Here is a 20,292-nt window from a genome sequence, read left to right on the forward strand (position 1 = left end):
CTCATTACCTGACTTTGTAGTTGTAATTCCTTTGTATATCACTTCTATAATAATAAATAAAAAATAAAATATTATTTATTGAAATGAAATTTTGGGGGGTGTGAGTTGTGGCTTGAACTTGAACTCATGAGCTTGAACTCAGGGCCTGGGTGCTATCCCTGAGCTTTTATACTCTAGAATAGCACTCTACCATTTTGAGCCACAGTGACACTTTCAGTTTTATAGTGCTTACCTGACTTTCCTGCCATGGCTGGCTTTAAACCTCAATCTTCAGATCTCAGCCTCCTAAGAAGGTAGGGTTGCAGGTGTGAGCCAGGGGCTTCCAGCAAAAAAGCAAAAAACAAAACAACACCTTCCCCCCCCCACACACAAAAACAACCAAACTATTACCAGAATCAAGACAACCCAAGGAATGGGAGAAAATCTTTGCCAGCTATTCAATAGATAAAAGATTAATTTCAAGAGTATACAAAGAGCTAAAAAATATAAACAGCAAAAGAATAATCACATTAACAAATGGACAAGCAAATTGAATCAACAGTTTTCAGAAGAAACACAGATGGCCAATAGACACATGATGTGTTCAATCAACACAGGTGGGGTGAAAATTAACTTTGGACATGCTTGATGCTAGATTTGGTGGATAACAGTTGATGATGGCCTAAACCAGGGACTAGAGAAAGTCACCTAATAAGAATATAGCAGCCGGGTGCCAGTGACTCACGTCTGTAATCCTAGCTACTCAGGAGGCTGAGATCTGAGGATGGCAGTTCAAAGCCAGCCGGGGCAGAAAAGTCTGTGAAACTCATCTCCACTAAACCACCAGGAAACCGGAAGTGGCGCTGTAGCTCAAGCGGTAGAGTGCTAGCCTTGAGCTGAAGAGCTGAGGGACAGAGCTCAGGCCCAGAGTTCAAGCCCCATGACCAAAAAAAAAAAAAAATTGCAGAAGAGTAGAGGAAGAACAGCTCTGCTCTGTTTTCTGTTTAGGGGGATACAGGAGGAATCTTTTCTTGAGAAGGAATAATGAGAGAAGAAAACCAAAGCATGCAGTGTCCCTCAAATCAAGAAGGAAGTATTGCCAGAGGTGAACCACAGGTCCCAACTTGTGAGATGATGTGATGGGCGAGCCACTTTACACATTATGATCCCTTCTAAACTGTAAATGTCTTTATAGAAAAGAAGTATGTCATGCCGGGCGCTGGTGGCTCACGCCTGTAATCCTAGCTACTCTGGAGGCTGAGATCTGAGGATCGCGGTTCAAAGCCAGCCCGGGCAGGAGAGACCGTGAGACTCCTATCTCCAATAAACCACCAGAAAACCGGAAGTGGCGCTGTAGCTCAAGTGGTAGAGCGCTCGCCTTGAGCTGAAGAGCTGAAGGACAGCACCCAGGCCCAGAGTTCAAGCCCCACGGGCGACCAAAATAAAAGAAAAGAAGTATGTCCTTCAATTCATTAAAAAAAATGTTTATCATCGTTAGCCATGAAGGCAAGGCAAATCAAAATCACTCTATGATTCCATCTCACCCAGTCCTAATGGCAATTATCAAGAAAACAAGCCAGGTACCAGTGGCTCATGCCTGTAATCCTTGCTACTCAGGAGGCTGAGATTCTAAGGATCGTGGTTCAAAACCAGTCTGGGCAGGAAAGTCCGTGAGACTCATCTCCAATTAACCACTAGAAAACCAGAAGTGGCACTATGGCTAAAGTGGTACAGCACTTACCTTGAGCTGAAGAGCTCAGGGACAATGCTCAGGCCCAGCGTTAAAGCCCCGTGACCTACAAAGAAAAGAAAAGAAGAAAAAGAAGGAAAACAAGTAATAAGTGCTGGTGAAGATGCAGGAGAGGGCAGAAGGAAACTTCACTGTTGGTGGGAACGTAAATGAGTGCAACCACTAAAGAAATCAATAGTGAGGTTTCTCAAAAAAAAAAAAAAAGTAGGGGCTGGGAATGTGGCTTAGTGGTAGAGTGCTTGCCTTGCATGCATGGAGCCCTGGGTTCAATTCCTCAGTACCACATAAACAGAGAAAGTCAGAAGTGGTGCTGTGGCTCAAGAGGTAGAGTACTAGCCTTGAGCAAAAGAAGCTCAGGGACAGTGTCCAGGCCCTTGAATTCAAGCCCCAGGACTGGCAAAAAAAAAAAAAAAAGTAGAATAAAAATAAACCTTATGAGAGCTCGGAATGTGGCTTAGTGGTAGAGTGCTTGCCTCATATGCATGAAGCCCTGGGTTTGATTCCTCAGTATCACAAAAACAGAAAAAAAGCCAGAAGTGGCACTGTGGCTCAAGTGGTAGAGTGCCAACCTTGAGCAAAAGCAGTTCAAGGACAGTGCTCAGACCCTAAGTTCAGGACTGGCCAAAAAAAAAAAAAAAAAGACCAACCAAGCAAACAAACAAAACTCTTGAGTCTGCTATACCACTTTCTTGCATATATCTGGAGTGTAATGTACAATGTAATTAATGTACAATATAAATTAATGTACCTCGGGTTGGGAGGTGGCTCAGTGATAGAGTGCTTGCCTTGCATGCATGAGTCCCTGGGTTTGATTCCACATAAGCAGAAAAAGCTGGAAGTGGCACTGCGGCTCAAGTGGTAGAGCACTAGCATTGAGCTGAAGAGCTGAGGGACAGCATCCAGGCCCAGAGTTCAGGCCCTAAAACTGGCAAAATAAATAAATAAATAAATGTACCTGCATGATCCATGTTGCTGCACTGTTCACAATAACCAACTTAGGAAATTGAATGCCCAGCAACAGATGTTGAATATATAGTACTATACACCATGAAATATTACACAACCATAAAGAAAAATTAAATCATGTTATTTGCAGGGAAAATGGATGGAACTGGAGGCTATGTTGGGATAAGCCAAGCTTAAAAGCAAAATATCCTATGCTTTTGCTCATAGGACTAAAAGACATGTATTCATGGATACATATAGATAACATATATGCATAGATATATACAGACACAGAAAACATGATTTTAACTATGGGACTATTTAAGGAGATGAAGGAAAAAGGAGATGAACAATTTTGAAATACATTGAAACTATGAAGGTGACACAATCTCAATAAAAAGCTGTATCTAGATCAACATGGTTGGTTGGGTATAGGACATGAGAAAACAAAAGGGTTATTCTGAGTAAAATGTAATATTTGCATGTCTGAAACTACAGGGTGAAACCCTTTTGGTGTAATGAGGTACACTAAAAAAGGGACAGGAGGGGCTGGGAAGGTGGCTCAGTGGTAGAGCGCTTGCTTTGCATGCCTGAGGCCCTGGGTTCGATTCCTCAGCACCACAGCAGGAAGTGGCGCTGTGGCTCAAGTGGTAGAGCGCTAGCCTTGAGCTGAAGAGCTGAGGGACAGCGCCCAGGCCCAGAGTTCAGGCCCCACGAACAGACCCCCCCCCCCCAAAAAAAAGGGACAGGAAAGTAAAACAGGCTTTATTGGGGTAGGCATGGGGGACAGAAGTAGGGAGGGCTTACCAAGATGGTGAATGAGGATGAGTATGGTTGAAGTAGTTGTTTGCATGTACAAAAAAAACAAATCCTATTTGTTTTAAGGGGAAGACCAATAGGAGTGAGGTTGATTAGAATATATAGAATACATGTGTGGGAACATTAAAATGAAATTTATCCTGTGCAACTAATCTATGCTGATTTTTTAAAAAGTTGTGGTTTTTGGTAGGTAACCTAGGCCGGCCATGTTTGGCTAAAAAATAGAATTTTATGAGCCCACAGTTTTAGAGGCTGCAAATCCAAGATCAGGATGTCTGCAGAACCAAGCTCTCTCCAAAGGCTTGTGTGGTAATCACCAGTAAGGTAACCCTTGCCATTCGCTGGCCTGTGGTTGCATCACTCTATTGTCACATGGTGTTCTCCTGTGTCTTTTCCAACCAGAACACCAGTCACATGAACACACTGGATCCATCATAATCCAGTATGTCCTCTAATGAACAATGATTAGTGATTTATTTAAAAGCAGTTTTCGCTGACTTGCTGGCACAGGAAAAGCAATGTGTTCTGCTGGTAACATTTCACTTCACATGGGGATCAAAATAGCTAGTACCTGGATGAGGTTTCTTTAAAAATGTTAAGTTTAAAAAGAAGCAATGCTAAGCGAAATGAACTCCACAAGACATGGACACAGGAGGTTTTTCTTTGTTGTTATTGTTCTCAATGTACTAGGTGATTTCTTTTTCCTTTTTTACCCCCTATGGTTTATCCCGTTGTCTCTGTAATTCAAGTTTGGTTCCCTGGGTATGGTATACATGATTATCTGAACTAGGGAAGGGAAGGGGTATAACAAAATGGTGAGACAATGGACAAAGGGGGAACCTATCCAACAGAGATACGCACAAGACAATATGTTGGAAATGATCTGTACAACTTGGAGGATGGGGGTCGGGGAAATGAAGAAAAATGAGGGAGGAGGTAACAAGTTACACAAGAAATGTACTCACTACTTATGTAACTGTAACCCTTCTGTACATCACCTTAAAAATTAAGTTTAAAGAAAAAAGAACAAACATTAAGTTGATTCCATAGACTTTTATTAAAAGCCTGTATGTTTGCTACTGTATGCTGGGGAGACAGCACAATTGTGATGCTGTAGCTACTCCCAGAGGGGTCAGAGGAGACAACTGCAGAGGAGGAGAAAAGGACAGGATGACCTCATCACATCTGAATCTCAACTACATAGAAACACAGCTTCCAGGTAAAAAAGTAGATTGTGATACTCTACACACAGTACATTAGCAAGTATAGTGAAGTCCTGTATTATTACTATGGATGGAACAAGATGCTTGGAACCCTAGGGCCAGGTACTGAAAGGCTACACTAGTAAAGGAGACTAGAGAGAAATAGTTTCAATGATGTTTTCTCAACAGACTCAGCAAGACTAAACAAAAATAAAACAAAATTGTTGAGCTAAGTACTGGGGGCTCACACCCATAAAATTAGCTCATTATGAGGCTGAGACCTAGATCTGGGTTCAACAAACCCAAGCAGACAAGTCCATTTGACGACATCTTCAATTAATCAGAAAAAGAAAGCTGGCATGGTTGAAGTGGTAGAGCACCAGAGGTGAGCAAGAATGCTGAGCAAGAGTAAGAATATAAGGCCCTGAATTCAAACCCCAGAACCAGCAACCATCCCACTCCTCCCACTCCCCCCAAAATCGAGAAAATACTAAGGCCTGAAGTTGTATCATTTGTCCTTTCAATTCAGCTTGCTTAATTTTGTGTGTTACATTAATATAAAAAGTATTGAGGGGGCTGGGAAGGTGGCTCAGTGGTAGACTGTTAGCCTTGAGCTGAAAAGCTGAGGGACAGCGCCCAGGCCCAGAGTTCAGGCCCCATGACCAACCAAACAAGAAAAAGAAAAGACCCCCCCCCCCCCCGCAAAAAAAAAGTATTGAGGGGAAAAACACAGCATCTTAAACATAAACTATAGGAGGTAGAAATCCTTTTACCTAATTAGCTTACTAAAGTACAAAGGAAGTTCCTACATTTATCTAATAATCTACTTTAGTTGTTTAGGAATCAAAGAAAACCCCATTAAAATATAATTTTATGCTGTTATGACTGCTTAAAAATAAGCTAAAGTGCTCCTTAGGGCAAAGCAGATCCTCTGGGGAAAAAAAAAACCTAGTATCAGCAGAACTTGTTTCTGGAATAACATATGTAGTGATATTCCCTCCTTTTGCTTTTTTTCTTTCTTCTTGTAGGTTCAAGAACTACTCATTTAAATAAATGAGTTATATTTGTATACTAAGAAAAGCATCTGAAAGTTTTCTTATGGTACTCCCTTATTTTCTGATCTGAAATTCTGAAAACTCTAGTATTTAATAAGGATTTGTGGGTTTATCGTGGTCCTGGAGATTAAATGCTAGGTTTCATACATGCTAGGCAGCTGCTCCTATCCCCAAACCTTTTTGTATGTGCCATTCCCAAGGCTTGAACTCAGGGCCTGGGCAATGTCCTTAAGCTTTTGCTCAAGGCTGGTGCTCTACCACTTGAGCTAGAACTCCAACCAGCCTTGTATGGATATTTATTGGACAAGTCACAGACTTTACTACTTGGGCTGGCTTCAGCCTCCACATACCTCCCAATCCCTCCCCCTTCCAACCCACTTCCTCCTCCCCTCTTTGGTGCCTCTCCTGGAACTCTCACTCAGACACTGAGCACTGTCCCTTAGACTTTTTACTCAAGGCTAGTGCTCTACCACAATAAGCCAAGCTCCACTTCTGGCTTTTGGGATGAATCTCAGACTTTGCTGCGAGGCTGGCGTTTGAACCGTGATCCTAGATCTCAGCATCCTGAGTAGCTACGATTAGAGGTGTGAACCACCGGTATCCAGCTCCCAACCCTTTTTAAATTGTTATTTTTGACAGGATTTCAGTACATTGACAAATATGGCCTGATGCTTTTGATTCTCTTGTCTCGAGTCTCCTAAATCGCTGGGTTTACAGACGCATGCCACCTTGCTCCACCCAGGACTAGCCATACTTAAGTAAAGATGATCTGTTAAGCATTTATCTTCATTCTACAGCATTCATTCTAAAATGAAGAAGTTTGTTTCCAAAATCCTTGAAAGAACATACTTGATTTCCTAAAGAGAAAACCATTATACAGATGTTTTAAAGTCTAGTGCCTATCCAATTAGTATTCAAGTATACAGGGAAAAATATCAAATGACAACTGCTTTATTATTAAAAGTTATGAATTCATAAAGCACACAACGTAACCTATATCCAACTAACAAAAGTTTGATACACATATTTAAAAATATATAACAGATTTGTCTGTTTTAACATTTATATTCTATTTAAAAAGTAGTTACATATTTTTGCAATTTGAATTAGTAAAATATATACATCCACCCTATTCAAATCCTCAAGCTGAATTTCCATTTCCATCAGTAAAATGAACAGTTTGCATTTCTGAATATTCAAAAGAAAACGGTGCCAATTAAAATGAACAAATTCATTTTCACCTGAACATGCACTTAATTCTTGTCTACTAGATAACCAATCCCCAAATCCATTTAATTATTTTACCTCAAGCCTAACAATTTGCATTTACATGAACAATATGGTTATTGAAAGACTTGACTTTTTGTGGTATCTGATACAATCTACAAAGTTCTTTTAATAGTCCTTTTTAGGATTTAAGATAAGTAGGACTATTGAATCTTTCCATATACCAGGGAACCTGATGTTAGGTCACAGAACAAGGTTAAGTCCAGTATAATCTTTTATGCTTTGGAAGAAAAACAGCTCAAATTATACAAATGACCTTTGCTCAAAATCCATGCTGAGCAGTCCCAAGAAACACAACAAGAACTGAATCTGCTTCCTAGTCAATGCTTACTCATAAGTAGGCTCAGAGCTCAGGGGTACATTTAGACTAGCTTCTGCTCAGAAAATACTTCCACATATTCAAACTAGCTTCAGGTACTGTCAACATTGTTTTTCTTAAAGACAATCACATAGTCATTCTGAAGACTCAACACTAAATACAAATCTATTAAATTTGAGAATGACAGTACCTCACTTAACCAGGATCTCATTCAGAACCATAACTTTAACTTTTTAGGCAGAAGTAAGCCTGAAGCACATGATTAGTTCCCATGTCAAAATACCTTAGGAATTTAATTTATTTGAGAATATGTAGCCTTTGGGAGAAGTCCCACCCAAAAAGTAAATAAAGTTTCTTCAATATTTGTACTGAAGAACTGAATTATGGGTCAGAGTTCACTGAAGTCAATTATTCAATAAATTTATCCACCAACTGATGAAACCATTAGGCATCAAAAAACCATTGTTTTATTTGTAAAGAAGGGCATATTTTTTAATTTAAAAATACTATAATTTCAATTATCTTAGTTCTTTAGATTTCTTAACCTTAAAATGGTGATGCAATGATAATAATAGTAACCCTGAATTGGAAAAGTAATCCACTGAAGACTGAATCCTGAACAATGAAGAGAACGGGAATAAAGAGAAAGATTAAAAAGGGACAAACATGATTTAATAAGGGACAAAAGGTGAACAAATGCAGCAGTGGTACTCACTAGATACCATGTTGGAAATGAACTGTACAACTTTTGGGTGGGGCTGGGGGAAAAAAACTGGGATCAAAGGAAAGGGTGACACTGTCCAAAAAGAAATATATTCTTTACCTGCCTTCTGTAACTGAAACCCCTCCATACACCACCTTTATAATAGCAAGTATTTTTTTAAAAAATCTGGAAAGAGCCAGGTGCTGGAGACTCATATCTGTAATCCTTGAGGCTGAGATTTGAGAATCATAGCCAGTCCAGGCAGGAACATCTGTCAAACTTTTATCTCCAATTAACTTTCAAAAAGCAGGACATACACACCTGGACAGCGCTCAGGCCTGAGTTTTTAAGCCTCAGGATCAACACACACACACACCCCTGAAAAGCTCTGCAAAGAAAGATTGCAACCAAACGGCACAGACTAAAGGACACTTTCATCAATCATACAAAGTCATAAAATACACTAGCCTAACCAGAATAGTAATGTAGCTGACTTTAACTATGAGTCTAGTCTTTAGAAAAGTAAGATATGGTTAAGTCTCAGGTATTTTCTTGAGAATCAATTTACATACATACACAATTACACATAAGTATAAGGTTTAAAAAATTTTTTTTAATTATAAGCTTTAAGCTTCCATCTATGTACACAAAAAAATGAGTGAGATAAAGGAATATAAGCAGCAATAACCATAAAGGCTTGTAACTATTGACACTGAATTTTTTATTAAAAGGTTTTTTGGTTTTTTTTGTAACACAGTACCTCCTCTTGTTTTTAGGAAGCTTTAAACAAGTGCTAAATATCTTGATTCTCAAAAACAATAGGCCTTTTTTAAAGGGCTTGATTAACCAGGAACAACTACTTAGAGCATTTTCATATCACTAAGTCCTTTTCATGTTTTTGTCAATTCACCTTTGATGCCATCTGGAAACAGTCATTAGATATGTTTCATAATTTTGGCAAGTTATTATCCATCACAGCTATCTAATGATTGTGTATTTAAGACTTAGAAGGAAAAAAAGCAATAAACTCAGGTAGTTATCGTTTAACAGGTATTTATGTACCTACTCAAAAGGAGGATTAGCTCGTTGTCCAGTTGAACTGCTGTTGACTACATAAAAGCTATTTCCAGCACTTTCTTCTGGTGATTAAAAATACTTTATTTCCTACTGACTAAATGAAAATGTACATATTACAAGTTTATTAGAAATAAACTATAATTCCTAAATAGCCATAAAATTTATTTTTAATTTCCCTTAAACAGAAATCTTTCTTCTTAAAACTTATGGCATTAAGTTTCTGATAAAAACTTTTTGAAAGGGCACCAAGTTCATGATCTAAGCATGCATAAATAAAAAACTGACTTACAATCTTAGCAAAATTGGCAAACCAGAAGAATGGCCTAAAATAAATAAAAGGAAGGGAGGGAGGGAAGGAGAGAAGGGATTGATGGACTGAAGGAGGGAGGAAAAATAACACAACTAAGTATGAATGTATAATTCTGTAGGCCTAGTGCTCGTGGAAGGAATGCAGAGAAAAGCATATGTCTATGTGAATTTCTTGGTATTTTGATTGTTTTCAAACAATAAACTATAGTGAAATATTTTTCTTTTATTACAAAGCCCTTACTTACCCCTTAATAGAATGACTAAGATAAATGTCCTATGACTTTCAATTAAGTAGCTTACATATAAAATGATTAAATCTAAGTGCAAACAAAAGAGTTTCCAATCACTCTTAAATTCAAGGGAGCAATGTTAACTTGATCATGAAATTTAAATGGTTGGTGTTCCTAAATTTTTTCATCTTTTTGCTTTTCTCTTTGAACCATAACACACCAAAAGTATTTGGTTTTCTACTTTCCCCCTCCATTTCATTTTGTGGTATCTATATTTAGAGAGAGGTATGTAAAAATGCTATTATAAAAAACTTGACTAAGGTACAACATGACCTATTCATCAATATAGTGTAGCATTGTTCATCTTTGACCTAGTATCTTAATTCCTTTGGTGAAAGGTCATTTCTTCATAAAAGGACTTTAGTAAGAGGACCAGCAAGATGGAGAGTGACTTCCCTATATCCCTCCCCCAATGGAAAAGAGATCAAGTCAATCAGTAGATTAGGGTAGTTATGTAAAATATGAAAATACATAATATACAGCTGTAATTTTTGTATTAAAAGCAGTTTAAAAACTCAGAATAATTCAAAGTTTTTTTTTTCTAACCAGGTTGAATAGGCCAGCTAATAAAATTGATCACTGTAAGAATTATGACTATCTAGCCACGATAGAACAAAAATACTTAAAAATTTTAAAAGTGGTAGTTGCTATTTAGCAGTATAAACAGTCTCCATAATTTGGTGGCTGGCCATGATTTTAATATCTTTTTCTAGTTATTTCTATGACAGACATAAATTTTTGAAGTCTACCCACCCCTGAGTTCAGCAATCATACTTTGTATGTAAAATTATATGCCCTTAATTAACAACATGTACAAAGCTACAAAATGTCATCTACACAGAGATTAAAAACAATTTTTTCAAGATTCTTTATCAACTGCTTATTGGATGGTTTTACTGGGGTACATATTTCAAATCTTTCAGCCAATTGGCTTTTATGTTTAAGCCCATACTGATTAATATATTCACTGCAGGATACTTCAAAGAGTGCAACAATAAGGCATTAGTAAAAATAACACTGTAGTAAAAACAGATTTTTGCATATGTGAAAAGGTAATTTATAAAATACATCAATTGCTTTTTAAAAAGAGAACCTAGTTGCAGTATCACTAACTTACATGTACTGAGAATGGGACTTTTCAACAATTTTTTTTAAAATATAGAAAAACCTTACCTAGCTGTGAGCAAAGTCTTTTCACTAACAAGAAAACAAAACAAAAATCCCTCCAGGAAAAACTATGATTGTGTGAGACAAATAAGCAAGCATACCATTTTATAGTGTACTTTTGCCCAAATCTTAAAATAAAAATGTCCACACATTTTGTTAAAACATTAAGCCTCTGTCAAAAAGTGTATTTCTTATTTTAGGGTACAGGATTGAAGGACAAGAAAATTTACAAGGAAAAAAATGTGACAAAAGTTTTTCAATTAAGGTAATTATAACATTCAAATTTGACGTAAAACATAACAAAAAGAAACAAGATCGCAAACAAAAATGTTTAGGATGTTCCAAACATAAATAAATCAAATAGTGTTTAGGCAGTAGGGCTCATGCTGATGGCTAGCAAGAAGTAACAGCATAATCTACTTGGAAAAAAAATCTTTAATATACAAATAACAAGCCCAAAGGATGGACTGCAGCAATTTAACCATCACTGGCAGCTTCCTTACTTCCCAAGTAAAGCCTTGATTAAACCCTATATTTTCCATTCCTTGACTCCAGAGACTGAGGAACTATTTACAACAAATGAATTTATTTTCACCATAGGGATAACATATTGTACCTCTCTGCCAATGTTATTTGAAAGCCTTCCATGTCAAAACAATTTGACAGCAGATATAAACAATTAAATAAATACGCAATGATCGTTCATTATAGTCCTTTAAAGACGCATGTTATTAGGATCACAGTGCATAGAATCCAAATATAAACAGTTGGGGTGAAACTTTCAAAGCAATGCTGGATCCCTCACTTTATTTATTATACTCCCACTATAACCGATAAATTCATTTCATAGGCCCTATCATGCATTAATGACGGAGCGGCAGGAATTAATGAAAACGTTTCCTGTTACAAACGTCCATTGCCGGCAATGAACGTCCCCAAACCACCAGGGAAGTCATTGTTATTGCACAATACATGAGGACCTGGAACTGTTCCAAAAGCTTAAAAAAATAAAATAAAAAAAAATGGAATTATATTTGACATTTCCTGACACCTGCATTAATACTGTATGACTAATAAAAGCATGTCAGTTGCCTGGACTGAACCAGCGATCAACATGCGCCCAGAATGCACACGAGTAAAAATGCAGTAAAAGGAAGTAGTCTTCATTGCCTATAGGTCACTTCCAGTCAAATGTTAAAGTTCAAAGACTGAATGATCAAAGTGCTCATTTTTCTCAGTAGGACTATCTTCTGCTAGGAGGATGACGACAACAGTGGCATCAACAAGTATCATCTTTAAGAGAATGAGAAAAAAGATAAGTTTAAACATCAGGTATGCTTAAATTAAATCTACAAGTTAGTCTAATGTAGAAATAATTTCAAGTAGCAAGAACATGGTTGACTTATCTGACTTGGCTCCCCAATCCTTGAAAATAAAAAGTCCAATTCATATTATAACCAGAGAATTCTCTTATGAACAACACTTTAAAATTGTAAGGAGTAGGAAGTAAACTTACAACCATCATTGCCATGCTATTTAACACAAAGTAATATGGCAGCTCATTAGACTGTAATGTAACACACCTTCAACAATGAAATTTGATTTTAAAACTGATTGCTAGTCTAAGTTTTCTTTTGGAAAATTTTAATTTTTATTATTTTTAAGTTGTACAAAGGAGTCTTAATTCAATGTATCAATTTCAACAAGTATAAATATATGTGCACAAGTCACTTAAAAATCCCACCAAATTACTTATACTTTCTGGTAGCTTAAACACACTGTATGTCACAGACAACTTTTAGTACAAAATTTATTTCAGCCAGGCATCGGTAGCTCATGCCTATAATCCTAGTGAATCAGGAGGTTGAAATCTGAGCCATCCCAGGCAGGAAAGTCCAAACAACCAAACAAAAAAACAGAAAACAAAAAGCAGAAGTTGAGGTGTGGCTTAAGTGGTAGAGTGCTAGCCTTGAGCAAAGAAGCTCAGAGACAGGCTCAGACCCTGACTTCAAGCCCTAATAACTAACAAAAATAAAGAAATATTTTACAAAACAAATTTAAAGCATTTCTCTATCTTGGAAGACTATTCTTCAGAAAAAAATTACTGTTCCATGGAAGAACTGATATACTGCTAATAAAATTCCCAAGACTAAAAGAAACCAAATGATGAGCAAAACTCAGTAAAATTATCAGGTGCCAGTGGCTCACACCTGTAATCCTAGCTACTCAGGAGGCTGAATCTGAGGATCATGGTTCAAAGCCAACCTGGGCAGGAAAGGCAGTGTGACTCTTATCTCCAAAGAACCACCAGAAAACTGAAGTGGCGCTGTGGCTCAAAGTGTAGAGTGCTAGCCTTGAGTGGAAAAAGTTTAGGAACAACACCCAGGCCAGTAAAAGCCCCACAACTGACAAAAAACAAAAAATAAAAACTGAAAAAAAACCATACACACACACACACACACACACTCCTACCCACAAAACAAACAAAAATAAAAACAAAACCCATAACATCACAGTAGAGTCTAATGGCTGGAGAAACAAAGATTTCATGCTCCTATAATTTAGAGAAAACAGACTAGACTTTGAAAATAAGTCAGGAGGTAGGGATACAACTCAGCAGCAGTTTTTTCCTAGCATGTGTAAAGCCATGGGTTCAAATTTCAGTATCAGATACAAAAACATTTATCTAAGGTTCAGAATGTAGTTGTTCAGTGATAGTCTAGTCAGCAGTGATGAATGTCTGTAACACAGCACTTGGGAAGCTGAAACAGGGAGGTCTTGAATGAGAGGCTAGACTGGATCACCTACCACCTTCAAGATTGGACAGACTGGACAGAGCTATACAGCAAAATCCCATCTCAAAAACAAAACCAATGGCTTGGCCTGTAGCTATATGAATAGCAAATGCCCTGGATTTGATTCCCAGCAAAATAAACCAACAATATATTTATACTTCTTCATAATATTTTTTATAATGTAACAAAAGATACTTTGTACTTTTTTATTTTATTTTGTCAGTTGTGGGGCTTGAACTCTGGACCTGAGTGCTGTCCCTCACCTCTTCAGCTCAAGGCTAGCACTCTACCACTTGAGTCACAGTGCCACTTCCAGTTTTCTGGTGGTTTATTGGAGATAAGAGTTTCACAAACTTTCCTGCCAGGGCTGGCTTTGAGCTGTAATCCTCAGATCTCAGCCTCCCGAGTAGCTAGGATTACAAGTGTGAGCCACGGGCACCCGGCAACCTTGTACTTTTTTTGTTTTGTTTTTGGTCGTGGGCCTGAACTCTGGGCCTGGGCACTGCCCCTCAGCTCTTCAGCTCAAGGCTAGTGCTCTACCCCTTGAGCCACAGAGCCACTTCCTGCTTTTTCTGCTTATGTGGTGCTGAGGAATCAAACCCAGGGCCTCATGCATGCAAAGCAAGCACTCTACCACTGAGCCACCTTCCCAGCCCCACAACTGATATTTTTTAAAGAATATGGACCTCTGCCTTAACTGGCAACACTAATTTTCATCCTAATACATATAAGACCTCAATTCTTCAGTGAATGGAAACTAAGAATTCTGGAACTGGGCAATGTAGCTTATACCTGTTGTAATCCTAGCTACTCAGGCCACTGAGATCTGAGGATCCAGGTTCAAAGCCAGCCCAGGCAGGAAAGTTCGTGAGATTCTTATCTCAAATTAACCACCAGAAAACCAGAAGTGGAGCTGTGGCTCAAAATGATAGAGCAATAGTGTTGATCAAAAGAGGGACAATGCCCAGGTTCTGAGTTCAAGCCCATAACCAACAAGAAAAAAAAGAGCTGGAAAACATTGATAGTCTGTTCCCTCAGTCTCTCCCAGTCCCTCTCTCCTGTGTCCACCCATGAGTTCAATGAGGTAGCAGGCTTTTTTTTTTTTTTTTTTTTGGGGGGGGGGGGTTAGCTCAAGGCTAACACTACCACTTGAGCCATAGCACTACTTGTAGTTTTTTCTGTGTTTGTGATAGTCAGGAATCAAACCCAGGGCTTCATGCATGCTAGGCAAACATTCTACCACTGACCCACATTCCCAGCCAGAGGCAGTAGGTTTTTTAAGGAAGTTTAAATAATAATTTGGTGGAAATGAGTTTGAGCTGAGAAGCTTTTTTTCCAAGAACACAACTCTGGTATCTGGCAGCTCAACTTTGGTTTGTCATCTGACTTCTCTTATAAAATTAGGAGATTAGAGATGAACTGAATTTCAGTCTTGTTATTTCTGTATCTCTACCTTGCCTCCAGGAAGCACCTTTGAGAGTATACATATTCTCTGTAAATCAAACCTTCTCTTGCCTCTCTGTTTGCGCCTGACACACTGACCCACCTTGACCCAATTCTGTTGGTTAGCAACACACAGGAGGACCACAAAACAGTCTATCTGAAACTTAGAATTCTAGTTTCTTGAAATTGAATGCTACATGTTTCACTAAATTTACTGAATTCCAAGGCTAAGGACATGGCTCAGTGGCTAAGTGCTTGCCTAGCGTGTACTTGGCTCTAGGTTAGATCAGATCTCTCAGCACTACAAAAAGACAAAAAATAGTTAAAGCTTTTCTAAGAGGGCGGGTGTGGGAGGGAGAGGCTTTGCTGAGGAATAAGCCTAGGCCCTTGTGCATACTAAGCAGGTGCTCCAGTCCTGAATCTCTTATCTTTATGATTAACTTTGCAGGTCACACATGGAAACTGTTTTTATAATCCTTTGAAAACTAGATGATGTTAAATAGTCTGTTGGGCATGGTGGCATGCTACTTCAGAGGCTGTGGAGGAACAATCACTTAGCCTAGTTAAAATTCTACCTCAAAGACAGTATTAATAGCAAAAAAAAAATAAAAGAAACAGCAAGAGTTCATATTTCTTGGAAACTGTATGCTAAAAAGGGAACAGGTGCTTAGTGATCATTTTTCTGAAACAAAAATAATAGGCTCACCACTACCTGAACATAAGGACATAAGCCTTGGCTGACTCTAGGATTTGAACTCAAAGCCTCATACTTGCTTAGACTGCTTGCTTGGCTGCCATTCTATCACCTGATCAATTTCTCCAGCCCTGCTTTTTGCTGGTTATTTTGGGGATGGAGTCTTGCAGACTTTTCTTCCTCAGCTAACTTCAAACCATAATCCTCTGTATTTCAGCACCACTGGCAACCAGTCTAAACTTTTTGTTTGTAAGAAAACAAGTTTTAAATCATTAAATGTACCTCATTTGAAGGGACAGTGATCTAAGAGGTGGTAAGATTAACTGGAACATATTGTAAATATATGTGTGGATCTCACAATGAAATATCTTCTATATTACTAATGTAAGCTAATTTTTTTTTAAAAAGTATTTCATTTATGAGCTGGGTGTAGTGGTTAATTCTATAATCCCAGCTACTCATGAGGCAAAAATAGGAAACTAGAGAGTATGAGACCAAGCTAGGCAAAGCAAATGAGAACCTATCTTAAAAAAAACAAAAACAAAAAAACGCTAGGTGTCAATGGCTCATACCTGTAATCCTAGCTACTCAGGAGGCTGAGATCTGAGGATCACAGTTCAAAGCCAGCTTGGGCAAAAAAGTCAGTGAGACTCTCATCTCCAATTAACCACCAGAAAATGGGAAGTGGCGCTGTGGTTTAAGTGGTAGAGCGTTTGCCTCAAGCTGAAGAGCTGAGCGACAGCGAGCGCCCAGACCCAGAGTTCAAGCCCTACAACCACCAACAACAAAAAGTCTGGGAATATAGCTCAAGTTACATAGAGCACTTGAGGTCCTGAGCTCCATGCCCAGTACTGACCAAAAAAGGATAATTTATTCATAAAGATAAATTTTATAGAACTTCATTTTTTTTTGCCAGTCCTAGGGCTTGAACTAAGGGCCTGCACACTGTCCCTGAGCTTCTTTTTGCTCAAGACTAGCACTCTAATTAATACTTAGCCATGGTGTCACTTCTGGCTTTTTCTGTTTATGTGATACTGAGGAATCAAACCCAGGGCTCCATGCATGCTAGGCAAGCACTCTACCACTAAGCCACATTCCCAACCCAGAACCTCATATTTTTTTGAAGGGTAATACTAGAATCAGAGAAGTTTTGAGGCACCTGTAACAATGCATCCTACCCTTCCTCCAACTATGGGAACTACATGAGTACACAAGGAATCAAAACGTCTTCCTTCAAATGCCAGGTTTCTCAAGAGCCCATATTTTATTTTAGCTTTTTGTTTTAATCTAGACATTATTTTTCTTTTTATAATAAAAAGATGTTAGAATGTTAATGTTAGATTTTACTTGTATAGTAGCTATTTTGTTTGTCCCACAAAAAAAAAAATCTAGTGTAACTTCTCCAAAAAATATCTTGCAATATTTTAAAGAATGTTCTCCATGTTACAAAAATATAGCAGTTATTTTCCCAAGTTTTAGGAAATACAATCTTTCAAATCAAAGTACAAAAGATTTTTCATTCCAAATTAAAACTTCTTACCATGATACCACCATTTTGTTTTCTTTGGATTCTTGTTACATGTTCGCACATAAAAAGAATTATCTGGTGGTCGTCTCTGAAACAAAAGAAGAATTTAAACAGCTACATTCTAAAATAGAATATGGAGAAATGATTTAATAAAAGCTTAAAATAATTACACAATTTATAAAAACAATGGCTAACTGCAAGAATAAAAGCTTATAAATCTACTTTGGGAAATGTAAACTGTTGACACCAAGATTTTTTTTTTTTTCCAAAGAGATGTGGTAGGGGCAGGAGTTTTGGGTTAAGTTCTAGGGGTGATCAATAGAGAATGATTATCAACTAAAGGGAGGTAAGAGTTATGAAAGCCCAACTCTTTACAGTTTGTCTCCCCCTAATTGTCTCCCTCTTAATTAAAACAGAAAAGCCTACCTAACCTCTAAACAGGTTTATTACTTTATTATACAGTATTACCAAGGAAACAGAAAATAATGCAAGAGGAAAAATATGTATCAGCATTCTACCATACACTGGTCTTTCTGTTATTCGTATACCCTGACTAGAACAGTTAAGTACAGCAGCTATGCATGAGAACTACAATGGAAATAGTGATGCCAGAAACCCTGAAGACAGATTATGGTACAAATCTTTGCCGAGCACTGTTAAGATACTAACCAGACACAAGAAACAAGTAACTTTCTATAAAGAGGAGGAAACATATTAAATTTACATTAAAGCTACTAAGCTTTATAGATCATATGATAGATATGCTCAGCTATAAGTCTCCCTTTGTCAACTTTCCCAACAACTTGATTTTTCCCTAATCTTCAATGTTTCATAGTATTCGGATTTAGTTGTTAAATTAATGAAGGTAAGAGATTTAGGGAAACCTTCCTGATGTGAGGCTAGTCAGAAGGGCTATCATTTCAGGATGGCCATCCTATGAGAAAGTACTGTTGAGAGGAACCATCCAATAGGAGGGAAAGCAGTCATTCTGATTGGTACTTCTAAAGACCTTCATATACATAATTATCATCTTAGCTAAGGTAGCATTAATGATAATTTTCTTTTTTTTTGTCAGTTGTGGAGCTTAAACTCTGGGCCTGGGCGCTGTCCCTCAGCTCTACAGCTCAAGGCAAGCGCTCTACCACTTGAGCCACAGCGCCACTTCCGATTTTCTAGTGGTTTATTGGAGATAAGAGTCTCACGGAGGGCTGGGAAGTTGGCTCAGTGGTAGAGCACTTGCCTTGCATGCCTGAGGCCCTGGGTTCGATTCCTCAGAACCACATAAGCAAAAAGAAAAAAGCCAGAAGTGGTGCTGTGGCTCAAGTGGTGGAGCGCTAGCCTTGAGCTGAAGAGCTGAGGGACAGCGCCCAGGCCCAGAGTTCAGGCCCCACGACCGGACCAAAAAAAAAAAAAAAAAAGAGTCTCACGGAGTTTCCTGCTCAGGCTGGCTTTGAACCGTGATCCTCAGATCTCAGCCTCCTGAGTAGCTAAGATTACAGGCATGAGCCACCAGTGCCCAGCTAATGATAATTTCTTTTAATAAAAAAGAACACTAGAGTACAAGATCTTACACAATGACTAATATTTACTCTGCTGACATATGAGATATTCCTAAAAAATTAAAATGAGCAAATCATAAGCCTGAATACTTCATTCCTTTTCATCTTTGTAACCTAACAAAGTAAAAATGTCAAATACCCAAAAAGTGTTTGAATTTTACTGTATTTCTCAAGAAATTGGCTTAAAGACTATATCATCTTAGTCAACATATTAAAGTGTTTCTAATAAAAACAGTTTATCACCAATTTCAATAGAATGATTCTCATATCAAGTGTGCAAGAAACACCAGTAACAGCCAAACTAGAATATGAGGCACACAGAAGGGGTAGACAAAGGAATTAAATATACCATTAAATCATTAACATGTAAATATAAACAAAAGCTAGCCATCATAAAACATACGCAAGAGCCATGTGCAGATATCATTAATGATCATCTCTTACTGTTCTTATTAAATCTTGTAGTTACTGTCTCACTAATACGCTTAATAGGAAAATAGAAGCCCTGATATATAGCTCTGTCTCACATATAAAAGTTCAAAGTGTATGTATAGGACAAGTATGATGAGAAGCAACAAATATGAAGAAACAAATGAGTAAGCCCTTAGGCTTAAACAAAAGTTCAATTTTATGTTTATAGTACAGATTAGAAAAAATCCACAACAAAGAGGAAGCTGAAGTTAAAAAATGATATATTATACATACGTACCTCACTTTCTCTACATTTTTATACCTTTTTTTTTTTTTTGTCGGTCATGGGGCCTGAACTCTGGGCCTGGGCGCTGTCCCTCAGCTCTTCAGCCCAAGGCTAGAGCTGTACCACAGAGCCACTTCAGGCTTTTTTCTGCTTATGTGATGCTGAGGAATCGAACCCAGGGCCTCATGCATGCGAGGCAAGCACTCTACCACTAAGCCAACTTCCCAGTTCCCAATTTTATACTTTTTAATATTCCTTAAAAGAGATAGTATTTTCTCATTTATAGTGTATCACAGTTAAATTGTTAGCCTTTTTTGTTCTTATATGGTAGATAAAAACTGGGTACTAAGAACTCTTCATTCTGAAACACTCAGTTTAACTCATTCCCCATGCTTATTATTGAACAAATAATTTTTTGTTGTTGTTTTTAAAGCAAATACCAAGAAGCCTCTAGTATTTTAAGAAATTTTGGGTAAAACAGTGGCTTAAGGGGCTGGGAAGGTGGCTCAGTGGTAGAGCGCTTGCCTTGCATGCATGAGGCCCTGGGTTCGATTCCTCAGCACCACATAAGCAAAAAGAAAAAAGCCAGAAGTGGCACTGTGGCTCAAGTGGTAGAGTACTAGCCTTGAGCTGAAGAGCTGAATGGACAGTGCCCAGGCCCAGAGTTCAGGCCC

At 38.1% G+C, this 20,292-nt stretch overlaps 1 protein-coding gene across 1 annotated transcript in view; it reads right to left on the reverse strand.

Moving 5' to 3' along the window:
- Positions 1–9,668: 9,668 nt before the first annotated feature.
- Ube2w (ubiquitin conjugating enzyme E2 W) overlaps positions 9,669–20,292 on the reverse strand; it is a 61,167-nt gene continuing 50,543 nt past the window's right edge. Inside the window, exons 5-6 of the mRNA XM_042680715.1 lie at positions 17,375–17,450; positions 9,669–12,195 (exon numbers count right to left, since the gene is read on the reverse strand). Coding sequence (XP_042536649.1) covers positions 12,182–12,195; positions 17,375–17,450 — 90 coding nt within the window. The 3' untranslated portion in view covers positions 9,669–12,181. The remainder of the gene's footprint in view (positions 12,196–17,374; positions 17,451–20,292) is intronic.

The sequence above is a fragment of the Dipodomys spectabilis genome, unplaced genomic scaffold, assembly GCF_019054845.1.
Source record: "Dipodomys spectabilis isolate Male_0828 unplaced genomic scaffold, ASM1905484v1 ptg000063l, whole genome shotgun sequence".
Classification (NCBI taxonomy): Eukaryota; Metazoa; Chordata; class Mammalia; order Rodentia; family Heteromyidae; genus Dipodomys; species Dipodomys spectabilis.